Here is a 27,129-nt window from a genome sequence, read left to right as displayed (position 1 = left end):
GTCTCTCTGACGAGACTGCGTGTCGGTGTGGCCCTTACGCCTGCCGTTCGCAACCAGTGGCAAAGTGACAAGATTCCTGCGCCGCAAAAATGCCGTCACTGCGAAGCACCTGCTTCCAACACCAATGTCCACCACCTACTATGGACATGCCCAGGAACTTCGCTGGTGCGCGCTCGAGTTCAAGAGGCAGGCCTGTCTTCAAACAATGACTAGTTTGCACGTGCGGTTAACAAAAAACATTTACGCCCGAAGCTCATGTGACTTTGTACACGCAACCGGGCTTCATGCGTTTTTATAACGTATTATACCGTTTGTCACTAACACCATGTTTTATGCCGTGCGGCACACTTACCGTCACAAACATAGTACTAAACCTCAAGCAACAGTGCTGTCAACACTGACATATGGGGCAGCTCATAGTCTAATTAAGGACCTTTCAATCAAACAATAGCCTTGTCATTGCCATTTCAGACAGCATCATTCATAAAAAGCATGCTTTACTGTGTGCCTTGGCCATTATCCACATGGGAAAACAAGTATGATAAGTGTACGAATTTTAACTGCACAAGAAAAGCACAAAAGCTTTATGTGATGTAGAGAAAATGTAGCTGCTTAATATAATTTGTAGAACATCATCTAGCTCTTCAACTGCACTAATGTGCATGTACATTAAAAGCCTGTTGCTGGCTTGTGTGAAAGTGACAGTACACACAAACCCACCCGAACATTAACAAACATCAGCTTTATTGCAATTTCGAGAGGCAGTAGCAGCGGTGAAACTAGGCGCAACCAAGTAATTGCAGCTGCTGTTGGGGTCTCCAAAGTAACCAGCACAGCGCAATGAAAACAAAAAGAGAATTGTAAATGGCAGTGACACCACCAGAGCTGCAGTCAACACTCTGAATATGTACACACTTAAGATTTTTACCGAAATCAGACACCTTTCTTGAATGCTTGGTAGTCCATTCTCAACAAAACCACCAACACTGCTCTTGCGAAGACAAACCTTTGCAGAGGCAACAAAGAAACCTTGACTGCAGCTTAACGATACAATTTTGTGGTGAAATCAACTTGAACGCAACTCACGAGAACATTAAACCAGACAAAATAACTGCTGCCTGTATTTGATCGCATTCTAGTCACGTGCACTACACATTGCAAATATGCATAAAAAAAGTAGAAAAGCTTGCCATCATAAATAAGCAATTTTATACAATCTCCTCTTCTAAGTGCACCCATCTTGGCACTTGTCCTGAAAAGGGACAAATGTGCATTCACACATTCTACGAGGGTCAAAAGCAGTACATAAAGCAGTGTATGTATATATATATCTTTTTTGCAAGTACAGAAATAAAGTGAAACAAAAAGAAAGAAAAACCTGAAAATGGGGCAGCAAAAGGGGGGTTCACCGGTATGAGGACACCACCATGCAAACAAACATTTGGCACAACTGCTATGCACAGAAGCAGACTGTGGTCACACCATGCAGCTTGACGCAGTTGGAAACATGGCCGTAAATGCCCTCGTGCACACGTCTCGGTCCACGCAGAAACAGTGAGTTGTCTCGCCATCAAACAAAGATGCAGATATGCCAACGATGAGTGCCTGTCTCACAGTTCAAACAAAACAAAAATGAAAGGCTCCCAGACAAACAAAATGACGGTGCAGTGAATCTGTGATGAGTGAACTAAATGCACTCCATGTGTTTGTGAAACAACGTTGACATGCATAGATGAAGTGCAAACCTCAAGGCTGTTTCCTAGAATGAAGCATAAGAAGCAACCTTCACTTGCGGCAGGATCTTGCAGCAATGCTATCATCCCTTTCAGAACAAAAGATGCGCATGCATTTAGAGTGCTTGAATGAAGCTTGCTGCTCGCTTCAAAATAAAGAGGCACAACTAAAAAATACACGAGACTAGAGTGAACGATATCATGCTATGAAAATAGTTTGCCTTCACAAAAACTCGCTCTCTGCAAGGAAGAAAAACACATCGGCTGCTATTAGATGAACAGGAGAACAAAAACGTTGACGCGTGACACCTATCATCTGGAGAGGGGAAAACTGGCTTTTTCCCCTGCCCACTGAATAAAGCAGTCTTGCTCTAGCGCCATGATTGAAGAAAAAAAAAAGCTAATGGAAAGCTTGGGAAAATAGCTGCTCTGCAGAAGGTCACTTGTTGCTCATCCCAAAGTTCGTGAAGTAATCTCCACTTCCCACATGCCTGAAAAAAGAAAAAGATTGTTGCATGGTGTCAGAAGTACACTCCCTGCCAACTCAGTGTCAGAAAATACAATTCACACAGAATATAATTCTTGATAAGGTGAGTGTTTAATGAACATCGTATTTGCGGCACTAAAGTGAATGTGAACTCAACTTGCAGTTTAGAGCCACGTGCTGATAAGACCAGACTTCTATCGTAGCATTAAAAATATATGCTGATATACGCATGAATGCTGAGTGTTACTACTATGGAAATTCCTTTCCATCGACTGTGCTAGTGATTATATCCAGCGACAGCTTTTCTTCGCAGTAAAGCGAAGGCTATGTGAGTGGAGCCTCCATATCTGCGTCAGTCCGCAAAATAGTTCGACCACACAAAGTTGTGTCTGGCCACCTAGTGCATTGGTTGGTTTTCATTGGTTTGATTTTATGGAGTTTAACGTCCCAAAGTGACTCAGGCTATGAGGGACGTCGTAGTAGAGTGCGCTGGATAATTTCAACCACCTGGGGTTCTTTAATGTGCAGCGATGTCACATAGTACATGGGCCTCTAGCATTTCACCTCCATCGAAATACTACCGCTGCGGCCGAGACTGAACCCGTGTCTTTTGGGTCAGCAGCCGAGCACCGTAACTACTGAGCCACCGTGGCGGTCCTAGTGCGCTGCTCTCTGCCCACTAGCTTCTCTGTCACAGGTGCAGCTGGCACCATCCACGGAAGTTTCTTGTAACAAGACGTGCCTAGCAAATTCGTTGCGAAAAAAAGCAGTTTTTTCCTTGGCTTTCTAATATTTAAGTTGGCAATTGAGTATAGTGAGGATCACTGCAACTTCTCCTCTCACGGGAGCTTACACAGAAGCCTTGTACTTTCCATCACGGCTATCCTCTTTGTCGTCCACTGCTCCTTCCTCTTCTTACTATCTCGACCGGAAAGCATGGATAACTACCCTCCTACCTAAGACCCATGTGCATGGTTAGTTAGTTAGTTATATGGAGTTTTATGGCGCATAAGCAACTGTGGCTATCATGCGCCAAACACAAGGTTAGATGATGTTATATTAAGTGTATAGATGATACATTATATTAGACTTAAAACGTTGGCTTTCTTTAGAAACTTGCAAACAAGTGAAAACTTGAGTGTTTGCTCACCTAAAAGCAATGCGGGATGAAATAGAATGTGTTCATAGTAACATGCAGTAAAAATTTTTTTTTTTAAGTTCTTCGAGATGCGAACAAGAAATTAAAATGTGATTAACTGTGAGCTCCTCACCACACATTTCACACACAGGTTTGTCATTTTTTGTTAATAAGAAGTTATGGGTGATGTGTGTGTGACCTATGCGTAAACGACATAAAATTACTTCGATAAAACGCTCTTTACGGCGGCTTGATTTCCATTCTTTTAAAATGGGCTTTACAGTATGCAGCTTGTTGTTTCCTTCATTTTCCCCAGGAAGCTTGCATTTCGCTCAGTTTGCTACGTACTAACTTTATGTAATCCCTAGGAGGCAAATTCACATGTTTTATTTCCATGGTTCTGGCTTGTGCAGCACACACGTCGGCTCTCTCATTGTCCCTAATGCCAACGTGACTGGGAACCCAGCAGAATTTTATAACATGTTTTTGTGTTGTGACCTTTACTATATTGTGTATGATGCTTCCTATCAATGGCTCCGTGGCATTTCTGGAGTTTAATGCTGTAAGGACGTTCAGTGAATCTGTATAAATGATGCTGTTTTTGATGTTTTCACTTGTTATTTTCTGTACCGCAACACAAATGGCATAACACTCAGCAGTGAAAACTGTAGCACATGAGGGCAGTCGTACTGCATTTTTATTTTTTCCTCGTATTACTGCGCTTCCTACATGACCATGAGTTTTTGACCCATCAATATAAAATGCAGTACAATTTCTGTATTTTTCTTGTAGTGCTAGATATTCTTGTATTATATGGTCGTGTGGTGTACAGGTTTTCCTGAGTCGTGTTAGTGTGACGTCACACACTGTGGGGAAAGTGTACCACGGTGGTAGCGCTTCGTGTCTTGGGGCAATATTTTTAATTTCATTTAGTATGTTCAGAGCTTGTCATTTTTCTTCGAAGCACAAGAGCAACGGCTTAATCGCGTGGGGTTTGTTGTTGAAGAGTATTCGGGATGGGCATTTCGTGACAATTGGGTAACAGAGATGTTTGGGGTGAGAAAGGATTTTGAGGATGTATGTAAAAGTTACTGCAGTTCTTCGATCTTCTAAGGAAGGTTCATTAGTTTCCACATACAGACTTGCTATTGGGGAAGTTCTGTAAGCACCGGAAGACAACCTCAAACCAAGATTGTGGACAGGATGCAGTCGTTTCATGTAGGACGGTCTTGCTGAGCCGTATACTATGGACCCATAGTCTAACTTAGAGTGAACCAGAGAACGATATATATGTAACAGGGAAGCCCTATCAGACCCCCAGCGTTTTCTTAACAGTAGTTTCAGCACATTGAGGGCCTGGGAAGCTTTATTCTTTAAGCTGTTTATATGTGGCAAGAAAGTGAGCTTTTTATCGAAAGTTATCCCTAGAAATTTATGCTCTTGTTTGACAGGTAATGGGGTTTGGTTTAGATGTAGTGTGGGGTCGGCCTGTAGGCCTTGTCTCAAAGAGAACAGAACCGCTACTGTTTTCTGAGGGAAAAATCTAAATCCGTTTCTATCAGCCCAGGTAGCCAGTTTATTTATTGTTATTTGTATCTGTCGCTCACAGGTAGGTATGCTGGAAGACATGCATGCTATTTGGAGGTCATCTACGTAAACTGAGTACATTATGGATTTTGGGATTACTTTTCCTATGGAGTTCATTTTGATGACGAATAAGATCGTGCTGAGGATGCACCCTTGGGGTACACCAGTTTCTTGGTAAAAAGTCTTGGAGAAGGTTGCGCCTAGGCGGACTCTGAACGTGCAATTGGTCAGGAAGTCGCTCAAACAGCTCGGCATCCTGCCACAGATACCTAGGTACGCTAGGTCAAGGAGGATACCGAACCTCCACGTGGTATCATAAGCCTTCTCTAGGTCGAAGAAGACCCCGATACAGTGTTGGTTGTGGATGAACGCTTCCCGGACTGTGTTCTCAAAGCATACAAGGTGATAGGTTGTGGAACATGTCTTTTTAAACGCGCATTGGTATATATCTAAAAGTTGCCGGGACTGAAGTATGAAGGTTAGTCTGATGTTTAGAATGCTTTTGAATGATTTTGCTATGCAGCTAGTGAGTGCTATTGGCCTGTAACTGGTGGGACTAGTTGGTGGTTTGCCAGGTTTTAGGAAGGGTACTATGATTGCTTCTTTCCATGCATGGGGGATTTCTCCACTCATCCATATTTTATTGAAAAATTTTAGGAGAGTCTCTATGGCAGTCTCAGAGAGGTGAGCAAGCATGGCATAATATATATTGTCTGGGCCTGGTGCTGTATTTTTACCGGATGTTAGTGTTTAGTTCCTGCATTGTAATAAGCTGATTGTAGTCTTCATGTATGCATGTTCTGAAGGGAAGTTTTTGTTTTTCTACTATTGTTTCGTGCTTTTGAAATGTGTGTGTGTAGTTGGATGAGCTTGAAACTGTGGAAAAATGCTCACCCAATATTTTGGCCTGCTCTTCTAATCTTGTTTGAGTACCGGCTGTTAGCATTGGAAATGTAAAAGGAGTAAAATTCCCTGTGAATTTCCGCACCTGCTCCCACATTTTCTTTGATGATATTGAGCTGTTTATTGAGGATATGTACTGTTGCCATGATGCCCTTTCTGCGTTGCGTCTAATATATCGTGCTTTGGCTCTAGCCCTTTTGAAGGTGAGCAAGTTTCCTGCAGTGGGATATCTGTGAAGGTTGCCCCAAGCCTTGTTTTGCTGCTTTTTAGCCAATGTGCATTCATTTGACCACCAAACTTTATGTGTTTTTCGTGCAATTTCAGACGTTTGTGGGATGGCTTCTATTGCTGCAGATATTAAACATGTGACAAATTTTTCATTTAGTTCTTCTATAGTAAGGGTTTCGGCATATTCTTTTTCTAGTGGGGCCTTCGTTCTGAAAAGTGCCCAATCGGCGAGATGAATTTTCCATCGCCGTGGCTTCGTAGGGAGGATGAATGTAGCTGATGTTAGTTTTAACATCTAAAACATCCCAAATAAAATCATTAAAAACAGATGGTGATGCAAATGCTAAATCGATGCAGGTCATTTTTCCAGAGCTGGGGCAGCAGTACGTAGCTTTTCCCGTATTCATTAAACATATGTTATTCGAAAGAATAAAATCCTCGATGAGCTGACCCCTGGAATCAGTATGCTCACTTCCCCAGAATGAGGAGTGTGCGTTAAAATCCCCTATTATTACATATGGCTCTGGCAACTGTTTCAGAAGTTCTTCTAGGTCATGCATGGCTATTGTGTAGTGTGGTGGTATGTACACAGAGCATATTATTATTGTTTTATGGCTAATGATGTCTACTGCGACCGCTTCTAAGTTTGTCTTTAATGATACCTCTCTTGCAGGGACATCGCTTTGCGCAATGATAGTGACGCCTCCCGAGAGTCGGCTAGCTTGCACTCGGTCTTTCCGGAAAATATTATATTTTTTTAGGATGTTTGTGTGCTGTGGCCCAAGGTTCGTTTCTTGCAAGCACACAGCTGTAGGTGCCATTGTTTTGAGCATATCGGTTATGTCTGTGTAGTTTCTGTGCAGACCTCTACAGTTCCATTGTATTAGATACGCCATTGTGATAAGCTGGGGATTGGGGATAGTTACTTATTTTCAGGAGGAGTGATGAGTGGTTTCCCTTTTTTCTCTAGGGAGTCGCGCCGCTGCTGCAGCGGTGGCGAACCAGGAGTTGAATCCATCGCCACTGTCGTGGCGCCGGATTTCCGCGAAGACGCCGCAGATGTGCGAGTTTTAGATGTCGGCGGGCTTTCGCTGACATCCATATCCTCCACGGTGGACGTGGAGGATGCTTCTTGGTTGCGATGGCCCGTGGCCTTCGCATTCGTCTTTTTTGTTGGCACCGCTGAACCAGGCCCTGCTACAGCGGCAGAGTCTCTTGGACCAGCAGTTGCCTTCTTAGAGGGGTGGGGCGACAGGTCCAGTTCAGCAGAGCTGTTCTGGGTGTCTGTTGCCGAGGATGCCGCTGCTGAAAGTAGGGCCTGAGGGCCTCCGGCGAGGATCGCGTGGTCTTCTCGCGAAATTTTCAGCCCTGTGAACTGTGCCACCGGCTTCTGGGGTGGGGACTTGGGCGTCGACACCAGGTCCATCGGATCAACCTGTGTGCCGACATAAACTGAAGGCGGCGGCGGTCCCCGCGTCACCGCTTCGGAGTATGTCCCTTTCTGCTGGAAAGAGGTTTTTTTGCCTCAAGGTAGGACATGTTTTCTGTGGTCTTAAAAGTTATAATTCGTTTTTCTGTTTTCCAGACTGGGCACGACCTGGAGTACGCGCCATGTGCACAGTTACAGTTAATGCATTTCGGTGTGCGTTCGCATCTTTCCTCGGTATGTGCGTCTTCTGCGCATGTGACACAAGTGGGTTTACCCCGGCAAGCCAACATGCTGTGTCCAAAGCGCTGGCATTTGAAACATCGTCTCAGATTTGGTATATATGGGCGGACTTTACAATGGAGGTATGTGGCGTGGATGGAATCAGGCAGAGTTGTGCTATTGAAAGTTAGGACAATGTGTTTTGTCTTGATTTCAGCATTGTTTCTCCGGATGGTTATTCGTCGGGCTGCTATTACTCCTTGTTCAGCTAGTTCCTCTTCCATTTCCGCATCGGTACTCTGTAGGCGTTCATATTCGGAGATGACGCCCTTTGACTGGTTAAGGGTGCGGTGTGCAGTTACCTGCACACTCATTACACCAAGATTCTGTAATGACATCAGTTTGTTGCTTTGTTCTTTTGTGCATATTTCTACAAGGAGATCTCCGGTTCGTTGCTTTTTTGCTTTGTAGTCTTTGCCTACACAGCTTTTTAGGGTGCTGGCGATGACAAATGCAGACAAGTTGGCTGCCGGTTCATCAGTATTTGAGTGAACCATGAAAAACTTCGGAAACGTTTCTGGTTTCTGTGGCATCAATTTTTTCATATCGGTGCAACCCCTTTTTGGGGGCCAATCAGATTTTTTTGCAGATTTATCCATACGGCATGTACTGACTAAGGGTTCCTAATAGTTTGTCGCCTCTGATTCACCCTTATACACAGAGGAAGGTCCCGGGACTCCCCGCCCGCTAGACAGACGAGGAGCCCATCGGCCGAGGATTGACCACTTCCTCGACCGCCACCGTTCATGGTTTCTTCCCTCCACCTCTCAACCTATCGCCACGGTACGGATGACAGCTTCGGTATGGGGGCTAAGGGTCCGTGGTGGTGCCAAGCATCAACACCTCGTTACACAAGGTGCCCCTGCGGGCCATGTGCATGGGTGCTCTTTTTTGTTATCTAAACGAGCTGGGTCTGGACTGTTATTGAAGTGAGCTCTGCATCACAGATGTAAAAGTGATGCCAGCATCGCCCTAAAATGCATTTCTGCATTAAATGTTGCTACGACCCCCAGAGAAAGAGCGGTTATTTCTAAGAGAGAGGTCAAATGCCTTTCTTACTCCACACAACTTTCTCTGTTGGAAAAAATATGCTTAATTGCACTTCAGTTAGCAATAGCCTGCCTCACTGGTTAATAGTTATTAGCTTGTTAGTTATTATTTACAGCTATGGTTGTTAGCATGCTAGGCTAACAACCATGAAGACCTCTCCTGTATTCATTAAAGTCTCTCTTTCTGATTTTAAAATTTACAGCCACTGCAACCACCAGATGAAGTTTTAACTTTGTGCCGCTCTTGACTAACACAAGAATACAACTTACCCTTCACACTCGTCAGCGTTGGCTGAATTGAGTGAGTCTCCATATAAGTTAATAACACCAGAGTCCTGGATCTGTACATTCATTATGGAGCCAGTGAAGCCTTTTTGGTATCGCTCTGCTGTCATTTTCCTTGGTTCAGGGACACCACCTGCAGAAAGGAAATCACATTGGGACGATGGCTCCTTTGCAGCTCCACCAGGAAAAGCCACACAACTCACCAATGAAGATGTCACTTTTAGTGTTCAGCATTACTAAGAGGCCTGCAGATTCGCCATGGACTTCCTTGTTATCGACTTTCAGTATGCCCAATTTTCCTTTCCTGCAATGATACAATAGCACCTTGAATAAGCGTATAGTATCTCCTGGCTGTGCACTGAGTGCTTATCTGCATTAAAAGCCATAGCCTTGTCCACACACACCCAATGCAGTGTTTTTCTGCATACACTGCAACTTTGCAACTGGCAGTGTCCTGTGAAGTTGGCTCAAGATTCTGGGGCTAAAATTGTCAAAAAGAATAACTATGAACGAAAGCCTCAAGGAATTTGCAAGAAGCACAAGTCCTCAGGATACAAAATAACATGTTCTTGAGGTGCTGACTGCGTGACGAATCTACAACTAAAACTCATGAGCTACAAAGAAAAGTTGGACCAGCTTGAGCAAGGGTACAGCATTGTTATCAAGTGCCTCGGGTAACTGTGATGGCTCCATGCTTTGATGGTATTGCTATGATCCTGGCACTGTGAGAAGACTGTACAGACTGTATTTGCCAACACATGGGTTACTTTTAGTCTCCAGTCAGTATCACCTAATAGCATTCAAGGTCTGTTCATCACGTGAGCTCGGACATGCCTCCGCAACCCACAAGCAAAGAAAGTGTGGACATAATCCAAATTCTCAGGATAATTAGAGATACAGAGAGAGAGACAGATCCTTTTAACCATTTAGCATTACTTCTAACAAAAAATTTGTTAAATAGATGCTGGTCCTGCAAGTTAATTTATAAAAATGGTAAATGCGCAGTTTCTCTGAGTAGGTCGCAGTAACTGCACATGACACATTCATTAGAAACTTACAGACAGCAAGTAATTTGAAACTGTACATGACAAATGCTTTGCATGGCTTAAAATTTTGTAAAGTTCTCCCTTGAATTGAAACGTTAAAGCTGCGCAAAAGGATTTGCAACCCCCCCCCCCCCCCTCCCCCATAAAAAAAAAAAAAAGGTGTTGCATGCAGCCTGCCATGAAACTCGCATATAGCGCATGCTCACGGGAGAGGATTTAGCCCAACAAATCTTTCAAGTATTATTTTGGTCAGGCAGGGTTGTTATTTGAGTGGCTCAGAAGCACTTGCTAGCGGCAACACTCAGATGAGCATACCTAATGCTGCTCGCAACCTTGCAGGAGCATTAAAAAAAGGGTGCAGTGTCTGCTTTCAGCGGCAGCAATGTAGAACACTCATTGGGGTGTTAAACACTAGAGCCTTCCCTGCCTTCAGCAAGCTGCCCGAGATAAAGATTGTGCTTTATTGAAGAGGTTGTAACAGGGAATAAGTGTTAATGGGTTGCATTTTTCTTTCTTTTTTTATGAGGTTTAACGTCCCGATGCAACTCAGGCTGTGAGGGGCACCACAGTGTAGGGCTTCAGATAATTTTGACCACCTGGAGTTCTTTAACATGTACTGACTTCATACAGTACATGGGCGTCTAGCATTTCATCTCCTTCAAAATGCAACCTTTGCAGCCAGGATCGAAGCAGTGTCTTTCAGGTCGGCAGCTGAACGCCATGCCAACTAAGCCGCCACGGCAGCTATAATGGGTTGTAATGGATGGGCGGTAAAGAAGCCCATCAATTCAGTGACTACTCTTTGCTTGCGATAAGCCCAACAAGAACATTCTCTCTTGCTTGTGTTTATGCCTCAACGTGGAGTCAAGACTGGGAAACCTAAGATGCAGATGCATCAGTCTTCCTCAATGGGTAGGCAGATCAGATAGCCAAGACTTCTAAGGGGCATGGATGCATAAAGCTAACTTTCTGTAGCCTGCTCCCAAGCCATATTTATGCAAGGATTTTGCAAGAGCTTTGGAAGGTTTTTTTCTTTTTATTTGAGCAGCGACCCCAACTTTGAGCAGCGACCCCAACAATGCATTTGCTGAAATTCTCAAGCTGCCCTGGGCTTACAAGCCTCCATGCATAAATTAAAAATGCAACTTTGAGAGCTCTTGCATGATACAATGAGAACAGACAAGGATTATTACCTTATAAGAAATTCTTCACTGCACACTGCATGCCTTACAGGGATCAGTGTAATAAGCTTGAATGTATTGGGCAGCTTCAAAGCCAGGTGCATGTGTCAGCTTCCCAGTCAAGACTGAACTATTTTCAGCATTAGTTAGGCTTTCTAAGGCTTACCTTATGAGCTCCACTGTATGCATTCGTCCGTCGTCAACTCTTTCTTCTGATAGAATTTCAGCAGGACCGCTTCCCATTTCATAGCTAGACAAAAAAACAAAAAGCATGCAGAATGATACCACAAGTCTTATCCTTGCCTTTCAGAAAAATCTAACCAGGCAGCAGATGAGAAAGCACAAGACTTGAGAATTATGGGTAAAAATATTGAATAAAGCACTGCATTGACAGTTCACTGCTACTGATTTACCTACTGCTGCTATGCATTTTGATCTGCATTCCCTGTAAAAAATTTACCGCTCATTAAATTTCATTTATATTTCAGTATGCAGGCCAATCCTTAAATTCAAAATCATTAATTATGTTCCACAGTGACTAGATGTCAAACTCTAGTAACATAACTGACTTTGTATAAAAACAACAAGCAAGTTCGTGCATACCTAAACTCAAGGTGACCATTAACAAGCGCCAGTGCAAGGTAGTCCTGGCCCCTTGCTTCAACGCCACGTGGTTGGCCTTGGAAAAGCAGGATTCCATTGCGGTCCTTGGCCAAGAAGCTGAGTTTGATCACTTCGGGATCATTGCTTGCAGTGTGCACCAGTCTCTCCTTGCTCAATGTAACCCAGCCATCTCCATTGAAGTTTGCGCACTCGTCAAAGGTGGTGCCTGCACAGACCAGGGTCAGCTCCTTCATAAGGCTACTAGCAAGAAATCATGCACCTAATAGTGCAATGCAGGGTTTTTCAATGGCACTTCAGAGCTGTAATACGGTGACATCAAACGGCGAGACACACAGGGTGTGTCACACAGTATCTTAGCCCTCGGCTCCATGCGTACAAGCGCAGTTGCAACACTTAACTACATTTCAGGGGCACTGATGTTAATATGATGTGGCCCGTTTGCTGGCACAGCTAGTACTGCATAAAAAAAAAATGAACACAGTACACAGCTCAGAAAATACCGATATGGTTTCAAGAATAAGGAACTCCAGCATTGCATTTTAAACTTTTGGCTGTACTCCAATACAAAATTTGTAGCCAATTACTTGAAATTTGGTACATAAGCATAGCCTGGCAACTGCTGCCATAGCATTAGACTTACATTTGCTCGCCAGGAAAGAGAACAATGCGACAATATTTCTTCGAGTCCTTGCATAAAATTTGAGCGCCGCTTCAAATGCCAATGAATTACAGGGAAAAGAATGGCAGTTTGCGTAGGTAGGAAATGCGAATTACGTGCGCTAGCACTTCAGTTTTCACACCAGTTCTGGTGTTTGGTTCATTTTTGATTTTACATTCATAGATCCCTGGGAGTCGAGTCCTCACACCACTCCTTGCGTAGTGGTGCAACGGTTAAGCGATGATGCTCCTGTGCCCTGCGATGGCAAGTGCAGCCACCGATAGGGTGTGGCTCAGGTTACTCTGCTGAGCAACCTCTGGCAGCCAATCATTAACTGAACTGCCACATGCCATAGTGGGCAGTTTGTATGCAATCCAGAGAACAGGCTGTCTGTGTAAGTACATGAGTACACGTGCACACACACACAGACACACGCGCACGCACGCACCCTGGGAAGCCTGCCATAAAACAGGCTTGAAACAAACAAACAATGCCTAATGTGGGGAATGGCCACTATAAGTGCTCGCACACAAAAACTTGTGCATACTGAAGCTTGTGCTTACTGATGGCAAGCTGTAAGCACATACCGAATGCTTTCCCAGCAAGGCAAATTAGTTCTGTAGAATAATGGCATTTTCATATTCAGAATGTATAAAAAACTAATCCAAGATCTTAAAAAACTAATTTTGGTTAGCAAGGATGACAGTAATATGAAGCACAAGACGCAAAGTAAAGAAACATTGTCGTTGGGTAATACAGCAATGCTTAAAGACAAGCTATACAAATAGCTTACAAAGTACAAGATGCGATGGCTTTATTAAGTTTTGAGACACCAGCCTTTTTGTTTGCATATTTTATCATGATGCACAATATGTTGGCCAGTCAAAGAAAGTTTTCTAACTCTTCTAGAATGCATCCTGATCACCTACAACAAAAGTACAAGAAACATAAAAGCATTGCAGAAGGGCCGACTCCAACAGCTGACTAGTGGCTAAAGAAACTATTGACTAGCCAGAGCATTATGGGAACACTTGCAATGATAAATAAATGGCTGTGCACTCATGCAGTTTGTGATCTCAAGGTTGATGACTGAGTAACGAAAAATGTGGCTGAAACTTTGCACTGTGCCCTCACACCAGAAGGACACTACAAGCATAATTTCTGACAAACTAGCAGGGCTACATGATGTGTTAATTAGTAGCACTTTCTGCTTGTTGGTAATGCTTCTTGAAAGCCAACACTATGCTTATGGAAGTGAACTGCTTACAATCAGTTTCCAGCTGAACTCAGCTTCCATCATTTTTTTAACACAAGCTATGCAAGTAGATAGGAGAACCTCACTAGTAGTTTTGCTGTCTATGATGCTACGGTTTTTTGGAGTACGCAAAAGTTAACTCATTTAATAGTTGGAACATAAGTGCGCACTGAAATGGAGCTGCAGTGCACATAAAGCATCTTGTTTAAAAATCAAAACGGCGTGCTCACCCGATTCACAGTTGGGGCCTTTAAAGCCTCTGGGACAGTTGCACCTGTAAGAGTTGGCTAATCCAACGCACTCTGCATTGTTGCGGCAGGGATTGATCTGCAAGCAGAAGTCTTCCTGTGTCTCACAAGTCGTGCCTGTAAGGTGACAGGGTGAAACAACAAGTTAAATTTCAACATAGTATTCTGTGGCACCACTTAACAGCGCAAAATTACTGACAGTTTATCAGCACTGAGCAGATAAACTTCCAGTACCTGCGCAGGAGCATACAAATCTTTGTGCAGGGCTGCATAAAATGCCTTTGACATTTTTCAAAACCTCTAGTTCTAAGAATTCTTTTTTCCGCACACAAAGACAACACAATAAGACAAGGGAGACATGACGGAGCGCAAACTTTCAACTGTTTTATTCACGAAAAGTACATGACATTTATACAAAAAAAAAAACAAAAAAAAAGGTTAATCATAGACAATCGAACGAACAAATGTAGCGTTTAAACAGGACCTGTTTAAACGCTATGTTTGTTCGTTCAGATTATGTATGACCAACTGGCCCCACAGTGTACTCTGTTAATCATAGACACCATGTGCAGGCCAAAAACTCGGAAAAAGCACAAAGGAAAGGCACAGGTGACTCACCTCTTATCTAATTTATCTAGAAAGGCAAAATCTTTGTCATACAATGTCACAGATGGTGTACTAACACATGAACAACATTTCGGTTGACAACTTCTTAGTACTCTCAGAGTTATCTCAGTTCCACCACTGTTTCTTTTAAAGAATGTGATTATGTACAGAAGAATGAAATCTGTATCGGGTCATGCGTGGCCCCGGAGCTTTGCAACATTTTTCTCGCCAGTGTAGGCAGATCTTTGGCTGAGGCGCTTGAAAACAGTAGCACGCTAAAGATTTTTAGATATGTAGATGATTTTGTCATTGTTTCGAAGAAACACTCACCTTTGACCTATACGCAAATCGTGGAGGACGTTCTTACTAATTTTAGACGACTCGCCAAAGGATTGGATTTTACTTTTGAACTCGCTAATGACAGCTGTTTGCAATTTTTTAGACTTGAAAATAACCCTTAGGGACGAGGGCTTTTGCTGGAAATACCAACCGCGTGCACAGAAGAAATTATTGCCTTTTGATTCCAAGCAATCAAAAACAGTGATTTGATGCGCCTTCAGTCATCCCTAAGAAAGTCCTGTTGTCACATGGTGCAGGAAAGCTTTCACGATTAGATCAAGAAGCTAAAACAGGCAGGCTATCCCTTGATAGCAGTGAGTTCAGTTGCCGAAGCTCTGCTCAAGAGGACTGAACGAGGAAGGAAAAGGAACAAGTCAATGGATGAAGTTCCACAGAAGAGAGTGAAACCTGTAGTCATCTCCTATCAGCATAAAGTGGCTCACAACCTCAAGCACGTGGCTAACAAACTTAAGGTACCCGTGATTTTTTCGGCCTCAAGGAAACTCTCTTCACTGTGTCGTCTAGTTTCGCAGGATAGTAGCAACAACTCAGACTGCAAAATCAAACATGTGAACCAGTTTGTGAAGTGTGAAAAAGGGGTAGCATACAAAATTCCATTGAAGTGTGGGAATGTGTACATTGGGCAGTCGGGCCGATGTGTTAATGAGTGCCTAGGGGAGCACAATTTGTCCTTGAGGAACGGTATCGGTTCACACATGCCGGCACACACTAGTGAGTGTGAAAAAGAAAATGGCAAAAAAACAAAGCAAAAAAACCAATGTGTGATGCAAGGCTCCAAGGCACTACCATCTTGTGCAGGAGCACTGACACGCTTACGCGAGAACTGGCTGAGGCCTACCATATTAAGAAAGGTGGTAGTTCATGTGTTAGTACACCACCTGCGACATTGTATGACAAAGATTTTGCCTTTCTAAATAGATTAGATAAGAGGTGAGTCACCTGTGCCCTTCTTTTGTGCTTTTTCCAAGTTTTTGGCTTGCATGTGGCATCTATGATTAACCATTTCTTTGTTTTTTTTTTGTATAGATAACATGCACTTTTCGTGAATAAAACAGTTGAAAGTTTGCGCTTCGTTCTGTCTCCCTTGTCTTATTGTGTCGTCTTTGACTGCGCAAAAAAAGAATTGAGAATAAACCAACCAGCCCCACAACGCGTATTGCTGGTCTGCTCTAACTCCAATTTTAGGCCACAGAAATTTAGGCTGCAGGTGCTATTGCCACTGCAAACAAACAACTGGTAGGCAGTGGTCGTATTGAGTTCAAGCTGCTATAACTGTCCCTCAGAAGCAGGCACTGAGAAACTGTCACGGAAAAAGTTTGTATATGTAAAAGTCTTCATGGATAAAATGCATGCTGAATATGTGCTGGCACCTCTTTAAAGCATCTCAATTTACAAATAAAATGCACATTCCTGATCATTTTGTGGTGGTATGAGAGGCTGAAACGAGATTCAGGCATGGCTCTTATATACCAAAGCACTGGTCGGCCAAATGACCTCAAAAACTAACTTCATGTAATGAGTAAGGCCCCTGGTTTACCGCGATTCCGTGAAAAATTGCGAATTTGCGCATTTTCCGTGGAATTGTGTGTTTTCACATCCTGATTTTTATGCCATCGCCGTTATGGACATCAGTAGGAACGACAGTATGACGGAAAAATGACTACTGTATTTTCCGGTGTATAGGACGCGCCTTTTTTTCAAAAATCTTGCTGGTGCGTCTTTACGCAAATTTTTATTTTTTTTTTGCGTGTCCATAAATTGTTCAGGTTCATGTTCAAGCTTTTTTCACCGAAAAAATATCGCTACCGATAACGCGGTTGTGACACGGTTAATACTTGAATACTGGGACCGCCGCGTGCAACATTTTTAAGTGAACTTTATCATGAAACGGGGACGACGACTTTCGGGATCACAAACACATGGCCGTTTCGGAGGCCCCAAGCAAAAGTAATGTGAAATGCCAAACGATGGCGACAATCATGTTTCTCGCCATTGTCAAGACAAGCCCGCGTTCTTTTTCGTTCACCCTTTGCAACTTTGTTTGCTCCGTGTACGTAGTACGTACGTAGCGCGAAGAGAATGTTTCATCTGCGTTGCCTCCAGAAATGGGCAAACTTTCTGATAGCGCATCCGAAGATGCAGTCTTCGAAGGTTATAAGTAAAAAAAAAAATGTTATGGACATAAGGAGAGTTCATTCGTTTTTCTTTCTTTTTTTTTGTTAAAAAGTGGGCGGGTATGGCGCGAATGTTGCCTTTTTCGATCACTCTCACAGGTACGGTGCATTTCGCGGTGGTCACGCAAGCGTGTTTAATTAAGCTTCACTAGCCTAACGGGTGCGTCTTATACATGGGTGCGTCTTATATACCAAATTTTTCAATGAGGGCCTGCATATATGGGGGGTGCGTTTTATACAAGGGTGCGTCTTATACACCGGAAAATACGGTACTCTACCTTATTTATATGAATATAATGAGGCATAGAAGTTTAAGAGCTCCTGACAATTTCGAAATAAATATCAACATATTTATTTATTTATTTACAATACCCCTAAGGGCCCTCATGTGAGGGTATTACATAGCGGGGGGGGGGGGGGGGGGGGGGGGGATATAAGCATAAAAATAGAGCACAGGCACTTGAAATAAAACAAATAATGCATGTAATAACGAAGTATGAAATAAAGCTAGTAAAGTACACAAACAAAACAACAATGCAAAATAAAATACTAAGTAAAAGTATAATGCACATAATACAACAACAATACAAAATCTGTTTGCTTTAACAAATGCTGAAAGGATTGTAAGTTAACCTCAGTATCTATGTGTGACGGCAGGTTGTTCCAGCCTGTTATGGTGCGAGGAATGAATGATTTCGCATAAAATGCAATCTCAAACTATTCATGCCAGCCATAGGCAGAGTGTCCTCCAAAGAAATGCAGATGGCACGCTAAAATACAGAAGCACTGAATATATCAACAATATTTAGGAGGGAATGCGTCAGATGCATGTGCCACAATACAGCTAACCAAAGTCTCCACTACTTTATTGCCCGCAGCCTCCCACACAGCAGCCATCACTGCCATGCCCCCACTACTCGGTGTGTCGAGCTGCCTGGGCCTGCGTCCGTTTACCCTTTATTGCTTTCCCTACTCAACTCGACTCTTTCACAACTGGACTCAACTCAGTGCCTTCTCTTCATCAACAACCCACACATCAATTCCTTTCCATACACATAGCCCCATTCCATCCATTCCATCCTTTGCATATGAACGCTGCACACTTTGCCCCAAGGTCATCAAAAATGCTGGCTTCCCCTGGCAGCATTCAAAGCCTGGTGGCGAAGGTTGTTTCAGCTACCTTCGAAAGCTCAGAAAAAAAACAAAAAAAACACTATATTCGTACCTTGAATCAGAATATAAACCATATATAAACAGCCAGTTTTGAAGCATTTGAGGTCTTCCAGTGATTTTGCGGATTCTGTAGTCTCAATTCGTGGAATTTAAAATTTTCTGCCGCAGAAAGTTTGAGGTCTTAGTAATGAGTTTTCATCAGTATACTAAAGATAGAACTTTGTGTGTATTTCTAATTATTGGTTTATCATTACACTTAGCCAAATTGGCTCAGCAATGTATAAAGGTGAGGTAGAAATGCAAAACAGTAATGACTTTATTGCTCGTAGCCACATATTTTTACCCATGTTAGTACCTTGTACACCAAAGTAAACCCTTACAGATGCTCACCCATAGCAGCATACATACAATGTGAATTACCATGAAGAGCAATAAACTGGTACCAAGAGCTCTCTTTTTTTCTGAAAAGTATCTTGTTCCCACAAGGTCTACTCACATATTTGCATAACAAATTCCAAGAAACTAGCCATGCCAACAACAGACCAGCTTTTCCTGAAGCGCTACCAGGTTCCCAGTCAGTGGTTCCTCATGAGGCAATGCTTCAGCAAAGACAAACGGCGAAAGATGTGTGTGCACTTCACTTTACTTACCGCTGTAACCAGCCTTGCAAATGCAGTCAAAATCATCTGCTTTGGGGCCTCGTTCCTTGCAAATGCCGTGGTTCTGGCAAGGATTCTTTTCGCAAGGTGCCCTCCCACCACAGTCATCCACATTTGCAGCGTCTACCACCGCACCAACCAAGTCCACGTTGACACCATTCACTTCAATCTGTAAGCAGTGAAATGTTGAAGAATTATTGATAATAACAATCATGATAATTTTTAAATTATCATTAATGTCAGATAGGCCCACCGCAAGAGCATATGGCACAAATGGGTAGCGTGCTGCAAAACAGACTGATGACATTTATGAACCAAAATAGTGTCATATGACTCAAGTGCCAGGTTGCCGAGTCACCTCATTGTTCTTTTACACTAACTACTGCTATTCAAGACAACTGGCTGCAGTATATTTCAGCGTGGTAACCTGTCTCTAAATCTTCCATATTCCTGATTCTTGAAGTTGCTGTCGTATTTGCATGCTGCTTCATCATTAAAAACGAAGCTCGCCATAACAGTTACCTTTCCTTCTACTACTGTGCTCGGTATGGCTTGCAACGCATGAGGTGTGGCTAAGGGACGCTCTGGGGAATGTTGGTACGGGGCACCATCACAAGGTGTGCCAGGAAAGAAGGAGGAGGTTTTGCCATTCAGCGATCATGCCATTACATTGCTAGTTTAGTTTAGTTTTATGGGGTTTAACATCCCAAAGCGACTAAGGCTATGAGAGACGCCGTAGTGGAGGGCTCCGGAAATTTCGACCACCTGGGGTTCTTTACCGTGCACTGACATCGCACAGTACACGGGCCTCTAGAATTTCTCCTCCAAAGAAATTCAGCTGCCGCGGCCGGGATCAAACCCGCGTCTTTTGGGTCAGCAGCCAAGCACCATAACCGCTGAGCCACCGCGGCGGCAGTGCCATTACATTGCTGTCTTGAGAAAAAAAAATAAAAAAAAACTATATGAAGAGCAGAAAAGCAAATAAGAAATAGAACAAGACTCAATACTATGACTGTTCAATGTTGCCGCCATGAGATCATGTGTATTGATACATGAAGTGCCTTATCACTCATGTCCACACTGCCCCTGGCTTTGAAAAGAGATGGAAGTGGCGCACTAAAACCGGGGTGGCGTGAAATTTTCTAAAGGTGAAACCCTTTCTTCTTTGTTATCTTCCAAAATGTTTGAGGGCAGCACCATCTAGCTCTCAATAGAGTAGTTGCCAAAGCTTGTGCATGGCAAATCATAAAGAGCCCAAAAGCACTGGCATGCCAGCCAAATGTGCCTAACCTATTCACTCACATAATGAGTGCACTATTTCTCCCCCCCAAAAATCTCACAAAATCTGCGGGGTGCGTTCATTATGCAGGGTTAAAATATTCAGAAAAACCTCTGAAGTGGCAGAACGGCTAAAAGGCAGGCTGGTGAAATAAACACTTCACCTGGTACGAGACACCTTCTAAATAAAACAAAACATACTCTTCGGCATGGTTTCTGCTCTTGGGAACATGGCCAACAACTTTTACCATAAGCCTGCATGCATAATTTATGCAGCAGCCCATAATGTTGTCCAAAGAGAAGTTTATTTATTTATTTACTGATACTGCAGGCCAAAAAACTGGTCCTAGCAGGAGGGGCAATACAGTAAAAGCTGTGACAATGCAAAACAACAATAAACACCAACGAAAAATAATGCTGGGTGTAGCATTGTTACTCACTCAAGTACATTCTGGCACCAGCACAATAAATAACAAAACATGAAGAGCCGCACATGTGAAATTACAAACAGGCAGGCAATTTTTACTCGAAACAATAGTACTGTTTTGGGGGAAAAAAAAAAGGCATCACAGAGTGAAGAAGTTAGGAAACATAGTAGATTGTGAATACTGCTTTTGTTTCAGTTAGTTTATAGAAGAAAAATGTTTTTCCAGCTCTTCTGCAAAGTTTTGTGACTGCAATACCTCAACAGGTATAGAATTCCATTCGTGTATAGTACACAGAAAGAAACTATTCATATGGGATTTTGTTTTAGAAAATATTGGTGTAAGTGAAAGGTTATGTCTGTGTCTTGTCTGGCGTGAACTTAGAGGTTTTACGCAATGAGGCCGCTGAAGTGCGCTCTTTCCATTTATAATGTTATGTAAAAATTGCAGACTGTTTACTTTACGCCTGTTTTCCAGTGTACTGATTTTATTTGTAAGCATTATTAAAGACAGGGAATCCTCTATTTTATATTTACCAAAGATGAATCTGATAGCCTTCCATTGAACACGCTCTAAATTCATTATATTCTTTTTAGTATGAGGATCCCATACAACTGCTGCATACTCCAATTTCAAATCGACAAATGAGTTGTATGCTAACATTTTGGTATTTACAGGTGCGTTTCTAAGTTTCCTTTTCAGGAACAACTTGCGCAATGCTGCTGAACATGTAATGGAAATATGGTTTGACCAAGAGAGTTTGTTATTGAATGCGACACCCAAATACTTGTATTTTTCAACCTGACAGATATTATTGTGTTGTAAAGTACATAAGAAAATACACTAGGTTCTTTTTTCCGTGTGACTCGCAGCACAGGGTAGAGTACATTTTAGCACAACTCACATCATTCAGTGCAAAGTCCAGCCACAACAAGTTTCTACAATCCTTGATATGGCAGATCAAACAGAGAGCTCTTAGTGACCAGGCTTGATTTCTATTGGCTCTTGGATTCCACAAGAAACATTCTTATAAGCTCTTCATCTTGCAGGGTTAGGTGCATAGGTTGACATTCGACACCTAGCGCTTTTTAGTAGTGCATAGCTCTTTCAGAGTTCTAAAAAGGGTTACTAAAAGCACTTTATATCACCATAACCAGACTGCATGCCAAAAGAAAAAAGTGTGTTTATTAAGCAAGGGAAAAAAATTTCCACTTATTGGCAGCCAAAGTAGGGAGGCGCATTCATTATGTGAGCGCATCCAATATGTGAGCAAATACAGTGCTAGTGTTCCAGGATATGCATTTAATAAGCAACAAGTGCTGGACCAGCATAATGAATGGCTTCCCATCGCAGAACTATTTGAGGAGTGCATGGGAACCACTGTTAGGTTTCCTTCAGCATGGCTGCATTAGTGCTTTTTTAATGGACACATGCTGTGCTATAAATATTCACTCAAGTGTTACAGCTAACATCCTATCCTTAATGATTGTTTGTCACCATGAATTCCAATTAAAATGGCATTTGCTATAACAATTCTGGAAGCTGTTTGGTTTATGGTTTGGCTTATGGGGGTTTACCATCCCAAAGCCACGGTCGAACCCACGTTTTTCAGGTCAGCAGCTGAGTGCCATAACCACCGAGCCACCGCGGTGGCCCACTACAAGCTGTTAAAAGTATTGTAATGAAAGAAGTGACACACACAGCATGTACCACGTAGGGTACATGTACCGATATCGACAAGAGGAGAAAAAAGGCTTTTGCATGTGGCATCGTGAAACTAATAAAAGAGCCCAAGTTGCAAAAAATATTGCACCCACCTACCAAGTCTAAAATAAAACCAGTATAAATACAAAAGACAAAAGACATTGCAACGACTGCAATGGCTCTTTGGTTAGGATGCTTGACTAATGAGCCAGAAGATCTGGGTTCAGTCCCAGCTGTGGCAGGCTTAAAGGCCAAACGGAAAATGAATTCATGTGCTGTGCGATTTTAGTGTCCTTTAAAGAACCGCAAGTGGTTTAAAGTAATCTGGAGCTTTGCACTACGATGCTCCTCATAGCCCATGTGTCTCTTTGGGACATTAAACCTCACATTTTTTTTACAAAAGACATTAGGCATCTCTGCTCTTTTACTCAAAAAGGCAAAATTAGTTATTGTCCTCTGCCAATGCCAGACTCTTTGAGGCCACTGCTGTCTGAGAGTAACTAACTTTATCAAGCTACAGCAGAAATATGTTGCTAAGCCTCCTGTCCTCAAAAGCCTCTACCGAAATAAAACAAAAATGCTACACAGCTGTGACTGTGACGTGTAATCATCTGTGCTGGGTCATGCAAGATTGATTTCATCTTAATAATTGGCAGAATGGCTGCACATGTTTTGCCTTCAAGTATGCAATGGCGTTACAAGATTTCAGGAAGAAGACAAAGCCTCAATCTGCAAACTTCTGAAATTACGGAGGAGATCAAATTTCTATTACGGCTGTACCAACAATTGACATTGCCATTATGGTTACACCCTGCCTAGACTGCACCATACATAAGCAAAAAAAGTTTGTTTTTAAGCGGGCATTAGTTATGGCTGTATCATGGATTGCATTAACTTTCAGCTTCCAAATACATGACCAAAGCTGAAGTGTGCAAGAAAGATGTTACGTCCAATGATGACGAAGCAAGACCTTTAGCGCAGTTATGTTTGAAATGAAGCTGCACTTTAAGCAAGTACTTATTACAGAGGTTCTATTGCAAATGCACACAATGTGACACTAAAAAAAAAAAAAAGGTGACTGCCCAAAATATTGACTAAGCTTGACCTAAAAAGACGTTGCTCATTTGTAATAAGCAGTGTGTACACTTACATGTGCGACACATCCCTCAAAGCCATGCGATACACCAGCCTCCGGGTGCACCCTGATTTTGCTCTTGTCCACTCCACCGACATACATGGGGGTGTTGAGGTTCACCCCCTGGGAGGGTCCAGGTGAACGCCCTGTAACTCTGTGTCCGTCATTTAGCACCAGCTCTCCGTTCTGAGCATTTCTTGACGCAGACAGCGTGATCCATTCATTCGGGTGAAGCCTTTCAGGATGTCTGATGATCGCAGGCCCTGCAAGGACCCGTGTACACAACAGTTGTACTGCAACCCAACTGTAACAGCACTGACTAATCAGCGACAGTCAAGAAATTTGCTATGGTTGTACTTTTGGAAGGACAAGACAAAGAGAAAGGATCGACAAGGGAAAATTCGAAATAGGGGAGCTGCCAGGTGAACATAGGAAAGTGTTGAAATTGAATAAAGAAAACTGATATTTAACCCAGATATGACTCAATGCACCTCTAAAACTAATTTGATATGAGAGTTTTAATCAGCAGTATGGCATGCATCCTTGCTGCCTGCACTGGTTCTGGTTTCAAAAGAGATCCTTTCGGGGGCTTATGACAGCTGCAGAGGATGTCACGTCCTTCATAGCAACTGTCACTGACAGTGCCAAGGAGAGGTGTGGGGCAGTGGCCTACATCCTAAACAGTCAAAAATTGTTTTCAGATGCTGACAAGGAGGATATTTCCTGATAATGCAGCCCATTAGGCACCCCTCGCTGGTAAATATGTGAAGCTCTCGCCATTGCATTTTGATCATTTATTTTATCGTTCTGAGGAGCTATGCCACAGAGGTATCATACCTATTTAAAATTGAATCACATCGTCTTCTAGTCTGCACCACCCTACGAAAATAATTTCCTAGTGCCACCCCTGGAAACAAATGAGTCCAACTTAGAAGCAGCATAAAATTCCAAAAATCACGCTGCAATCCTTGTTTCAGAACTAATGTGCTATGCTGTGAGAACATGAATGACATGCTGTAATCTTGTTTACTTCTTGAGTACAAAGGCTTAAAGAAATGTGTACATGCATGTACACATGCAAGGAAATAATGCTCCAACCACACTGTGGGTTTTGTATCATACACAAAATCAACAATGGTTGTAAACAGCAGGACTGCCTACCTGAGCCTGAATCAAAGCGGAATTCCAAACTTCCATTGCGAATTCCAATGGAGGTGAAATCGCCTTTCCGTTCTGGGTACTGGGCGCAGTAAACAAGCAGGCAGTCGTCCAAGCTCTTGGGTTTGATCTTCATGTTCACCTTCAGGTTGCTCTGGGTGCTCTTGGGCATTGGGTAGGCCGCGTAAGCGTCGTCAGCAAATGCAGGCTCCACAATATTTACCTCTGTACAAGGCACAACACGTGTTCATGATTAGACAAATCAAATCTACCACCAAACTAAAATTCTGCCCTTAATCGTAGTTCTCAATATAGTGCTGCTAGTTCTCGAACTTATCAGCAGTAGTACTGCTGTGTCAAGGCAGTTCCATCATCAGATAGCAAGCATCTGTTCTGTTTAATTTAAAAGCTGGAAAACAGAGCAAAAAATATCTTGCCCTTTTCGCAGCGAAGACCAGTTCGGCCGAAAGGGCAGTAGCAATCCAGCCCTCCACCCGGTCGGTTGACACAGCGGCCCTCACCACAGAGTCCAGGGTAGCAGGCCTCACCCACCTTCTCACAGTCTCGGCCCGAAAAACCCGGTGGACAGATGCATCGATAACCACCTTCTGAAGGTGCCTCTTGGCAAACACCGTCGTGCAGGCATGGGTTCAAAGAGCACGTCTCGCATGGAGTAGCGCCCACTTGCTCAGAGTCCTTTACCAAATCCAAGGTATGGCTGCCAAATTTGATTTCACTAACACAGCCTGTGAATGTTGAAAAAAATAAAAAGAAAAACAAGTCACAAAAAACTCCACAAAGTCAGCCAAATAAACATGTAAGGAAGTATACAGGGGCCGTATTTTGCAACAATCCATTTTATTTTTCATTGCATTCGGCTGCAATATCAGTATGACAAAAACAACAGCAGGTAGGAAAGCGAACTGCTAATCCCAGACATGCCGGTCTGTCGCGACACCATCGCTAGCCAACATCGTGTCGCCACATATAATCCGGCCTAGTGACACAGACCATGCTGCTCCAATTTGTTGCACAAATGATGCCCAGTTTCTTTAACAAGACTAAATTAGCAGCAATAAAGGTCTTTGGGTGCGTAAAATTTGTCCTGCTCCGTCACTCTTCGTCTTTGATGCAGGTCAACCAATGCGACATGGACTAGAGACATGTTTTACACAAGCAAGGTGGCATCATGGGCACATTTCTGCCACGACCAGCGTGACATCTGCTAAAACACTCTAGGGAAATGGGAGCAGAGACCAATGGCAGAGGACCATATAGAATGGAAAGGAAATGAATTGTGACAGAATATGGCCCCCGGTACCAACCGCACAAGTATAACATTCAGTCAATGCCTTTGAGTAAATGAGTCTTTCAATGGAGGAATTCAGTTTTCACTTTTACAAAGCCAAACTCTTCACTACTGAAAGAAAATTCATCACACCACACAATCCAAACTCAGAAACACAGCAACTTTACAAAGACCACTCCCTCACATTATGCAGATAGATGACAAAAGCACCAGAACGCATTGATAACCTGAAGACATGAGAGGAAGGAAAAACTTCAAATGATCCCTGAAATAAAGCATTTCTTCAAGAAAACTCAGTTACATTCTGATACGGTCAATCAAGTAGTCTGCTTGCGTGGAACTTTCAGGGGCTCATTACAACGCATATTTGAATGAAGCCAACAATCACTGAAACTGAGGAGAGAAGAGGGAAATATTTTTTATTTGTGTTGTTGATCAATGCGAAATTAATAGTGTAGCCAGTTTTTTTTTTTACCTGAAATATAACTGATTAGAAAGTAGAAGGGAAAACAACTAGTACAAGCTGCCAGTGGGATCTGAACCCATGACATCCGCACACATATAGTGTGCAGTGCTGTACCAGCTGAGCTACAGTGGCAGCTATCAAATCTTATATTTTCAAAGGTATACCCTTGAAAACCCCTCGAAAGTAGAAGATTGGAGAGCTGCCATCATACCTCTGTTGGTGTAGCACTGCACACAACATGGAGAGGTCATCGGTTGAGATCCCACTGATGGCATGAGGAGGTTTTTCCTTCTACTTTCTAATCAGTTATCTTCCAAGTAAAAAAAAACTGGTTGCACTCCTAATTTCCCAATCATCAACACAACAAATGAAAAAGAAACATTTCCCTATGCTTTCTGTTACGTCCTTTATTGCTGGTGGCAGGGTACAGACTGGCGGGGAAGCCGCCAACACGTGACACATGGTAGCTCAGGGTTGCTTGGCCCTAAAGATTGTCCCGCTATAACACTCCTCCCCCCTACGTCACGAAGTCCTTCAGATACGCAGGGCGGC

The 27,129-nt window shown here is 42.9% G+C and overlaps 1 protein-coding gene across 38 annotated transcripts in view; it reads right to left on the bottom strand.

Moving 5' to 3' along the window:
- Nucleotides 1-723: 723 nt before the first annotated feature.
- The window catches only part of LOC149364999 (basement membrane-specific heparan sulfate proteoglycan core protein-like), a 332,955-nt gene continuing 306,549 nt past the window's right edge, over nucleotides 724-27,129 (bottom strand). For all 38 annotated transcript variants that reach the window (XM_089575062.1, XM_089575025.1, XM_089575031.1 and 35 more), the window contains 10 exons: nucleotides 25,240-25,548; nucleotides 24,806-25,027; nucleotides 23,660-23,907; nucleotides 19,094-19,271; nucleotides 14,113-14,247; nucleotides 11,949-12,174; nucleotides 11,512-11,595; nucleotides 9,322-9,422; nucleotides 9,104-9,251; nucleotides 724-2,224 (listed from right to left, as the gene is read on the bottom strand). In XM_089575062.1, the coding sequence (XP_089431188.1) occupies nucleotides 2,173-2,224; nucleotides 9,104-9,251; nucleotides 9,322-9,422; nucleotides 11,512-11,595; nucleotides 11,949-12,174; nucleotides 14,113-14,247; nucleotides 19,094-19,271; nucleotides 23,660-23,907; nucleotides 24,806-25,027; nucleotides 25,240-25,548 (1,703 nt within the window). In that variant the 3' untranslated portion in view covers nucleotides 724-2,172. The remainder of the gene's footprint in view (nucleotides 2,225-9,103; nucleotides 9,252-9,321; nucleotides 9,423-11,511; nucleotides 11,596-11,948; nucleotides 12,175-14,112; nucleotides 14,248-19,093; nucleotides 19,272-23,659; nucleotides 23,908-24,805; nucleotides 25,028-25,239; nucleotides 25,549-27,129) is intronic.

This window comes from Amblyomma mixtum, chromosome 2 (genome assembly GCF_055824585.1).
Source record: "Amblyomma mixtum isolate Tamu chromosome 2, ASM5582458v1, whole genome shotgun sequence".
NCBI lineage: Eukaryota > Metazoa > Arthropoda > Arachnida > Ixodida > Ixodidae > Amblyomma > Amblyomma mixtum.
The sequence above is the reverse complement of the archived record's forward strand: the minus strand, read 5'-3'. Positions and strand labels throughout refer to the sequence as shown.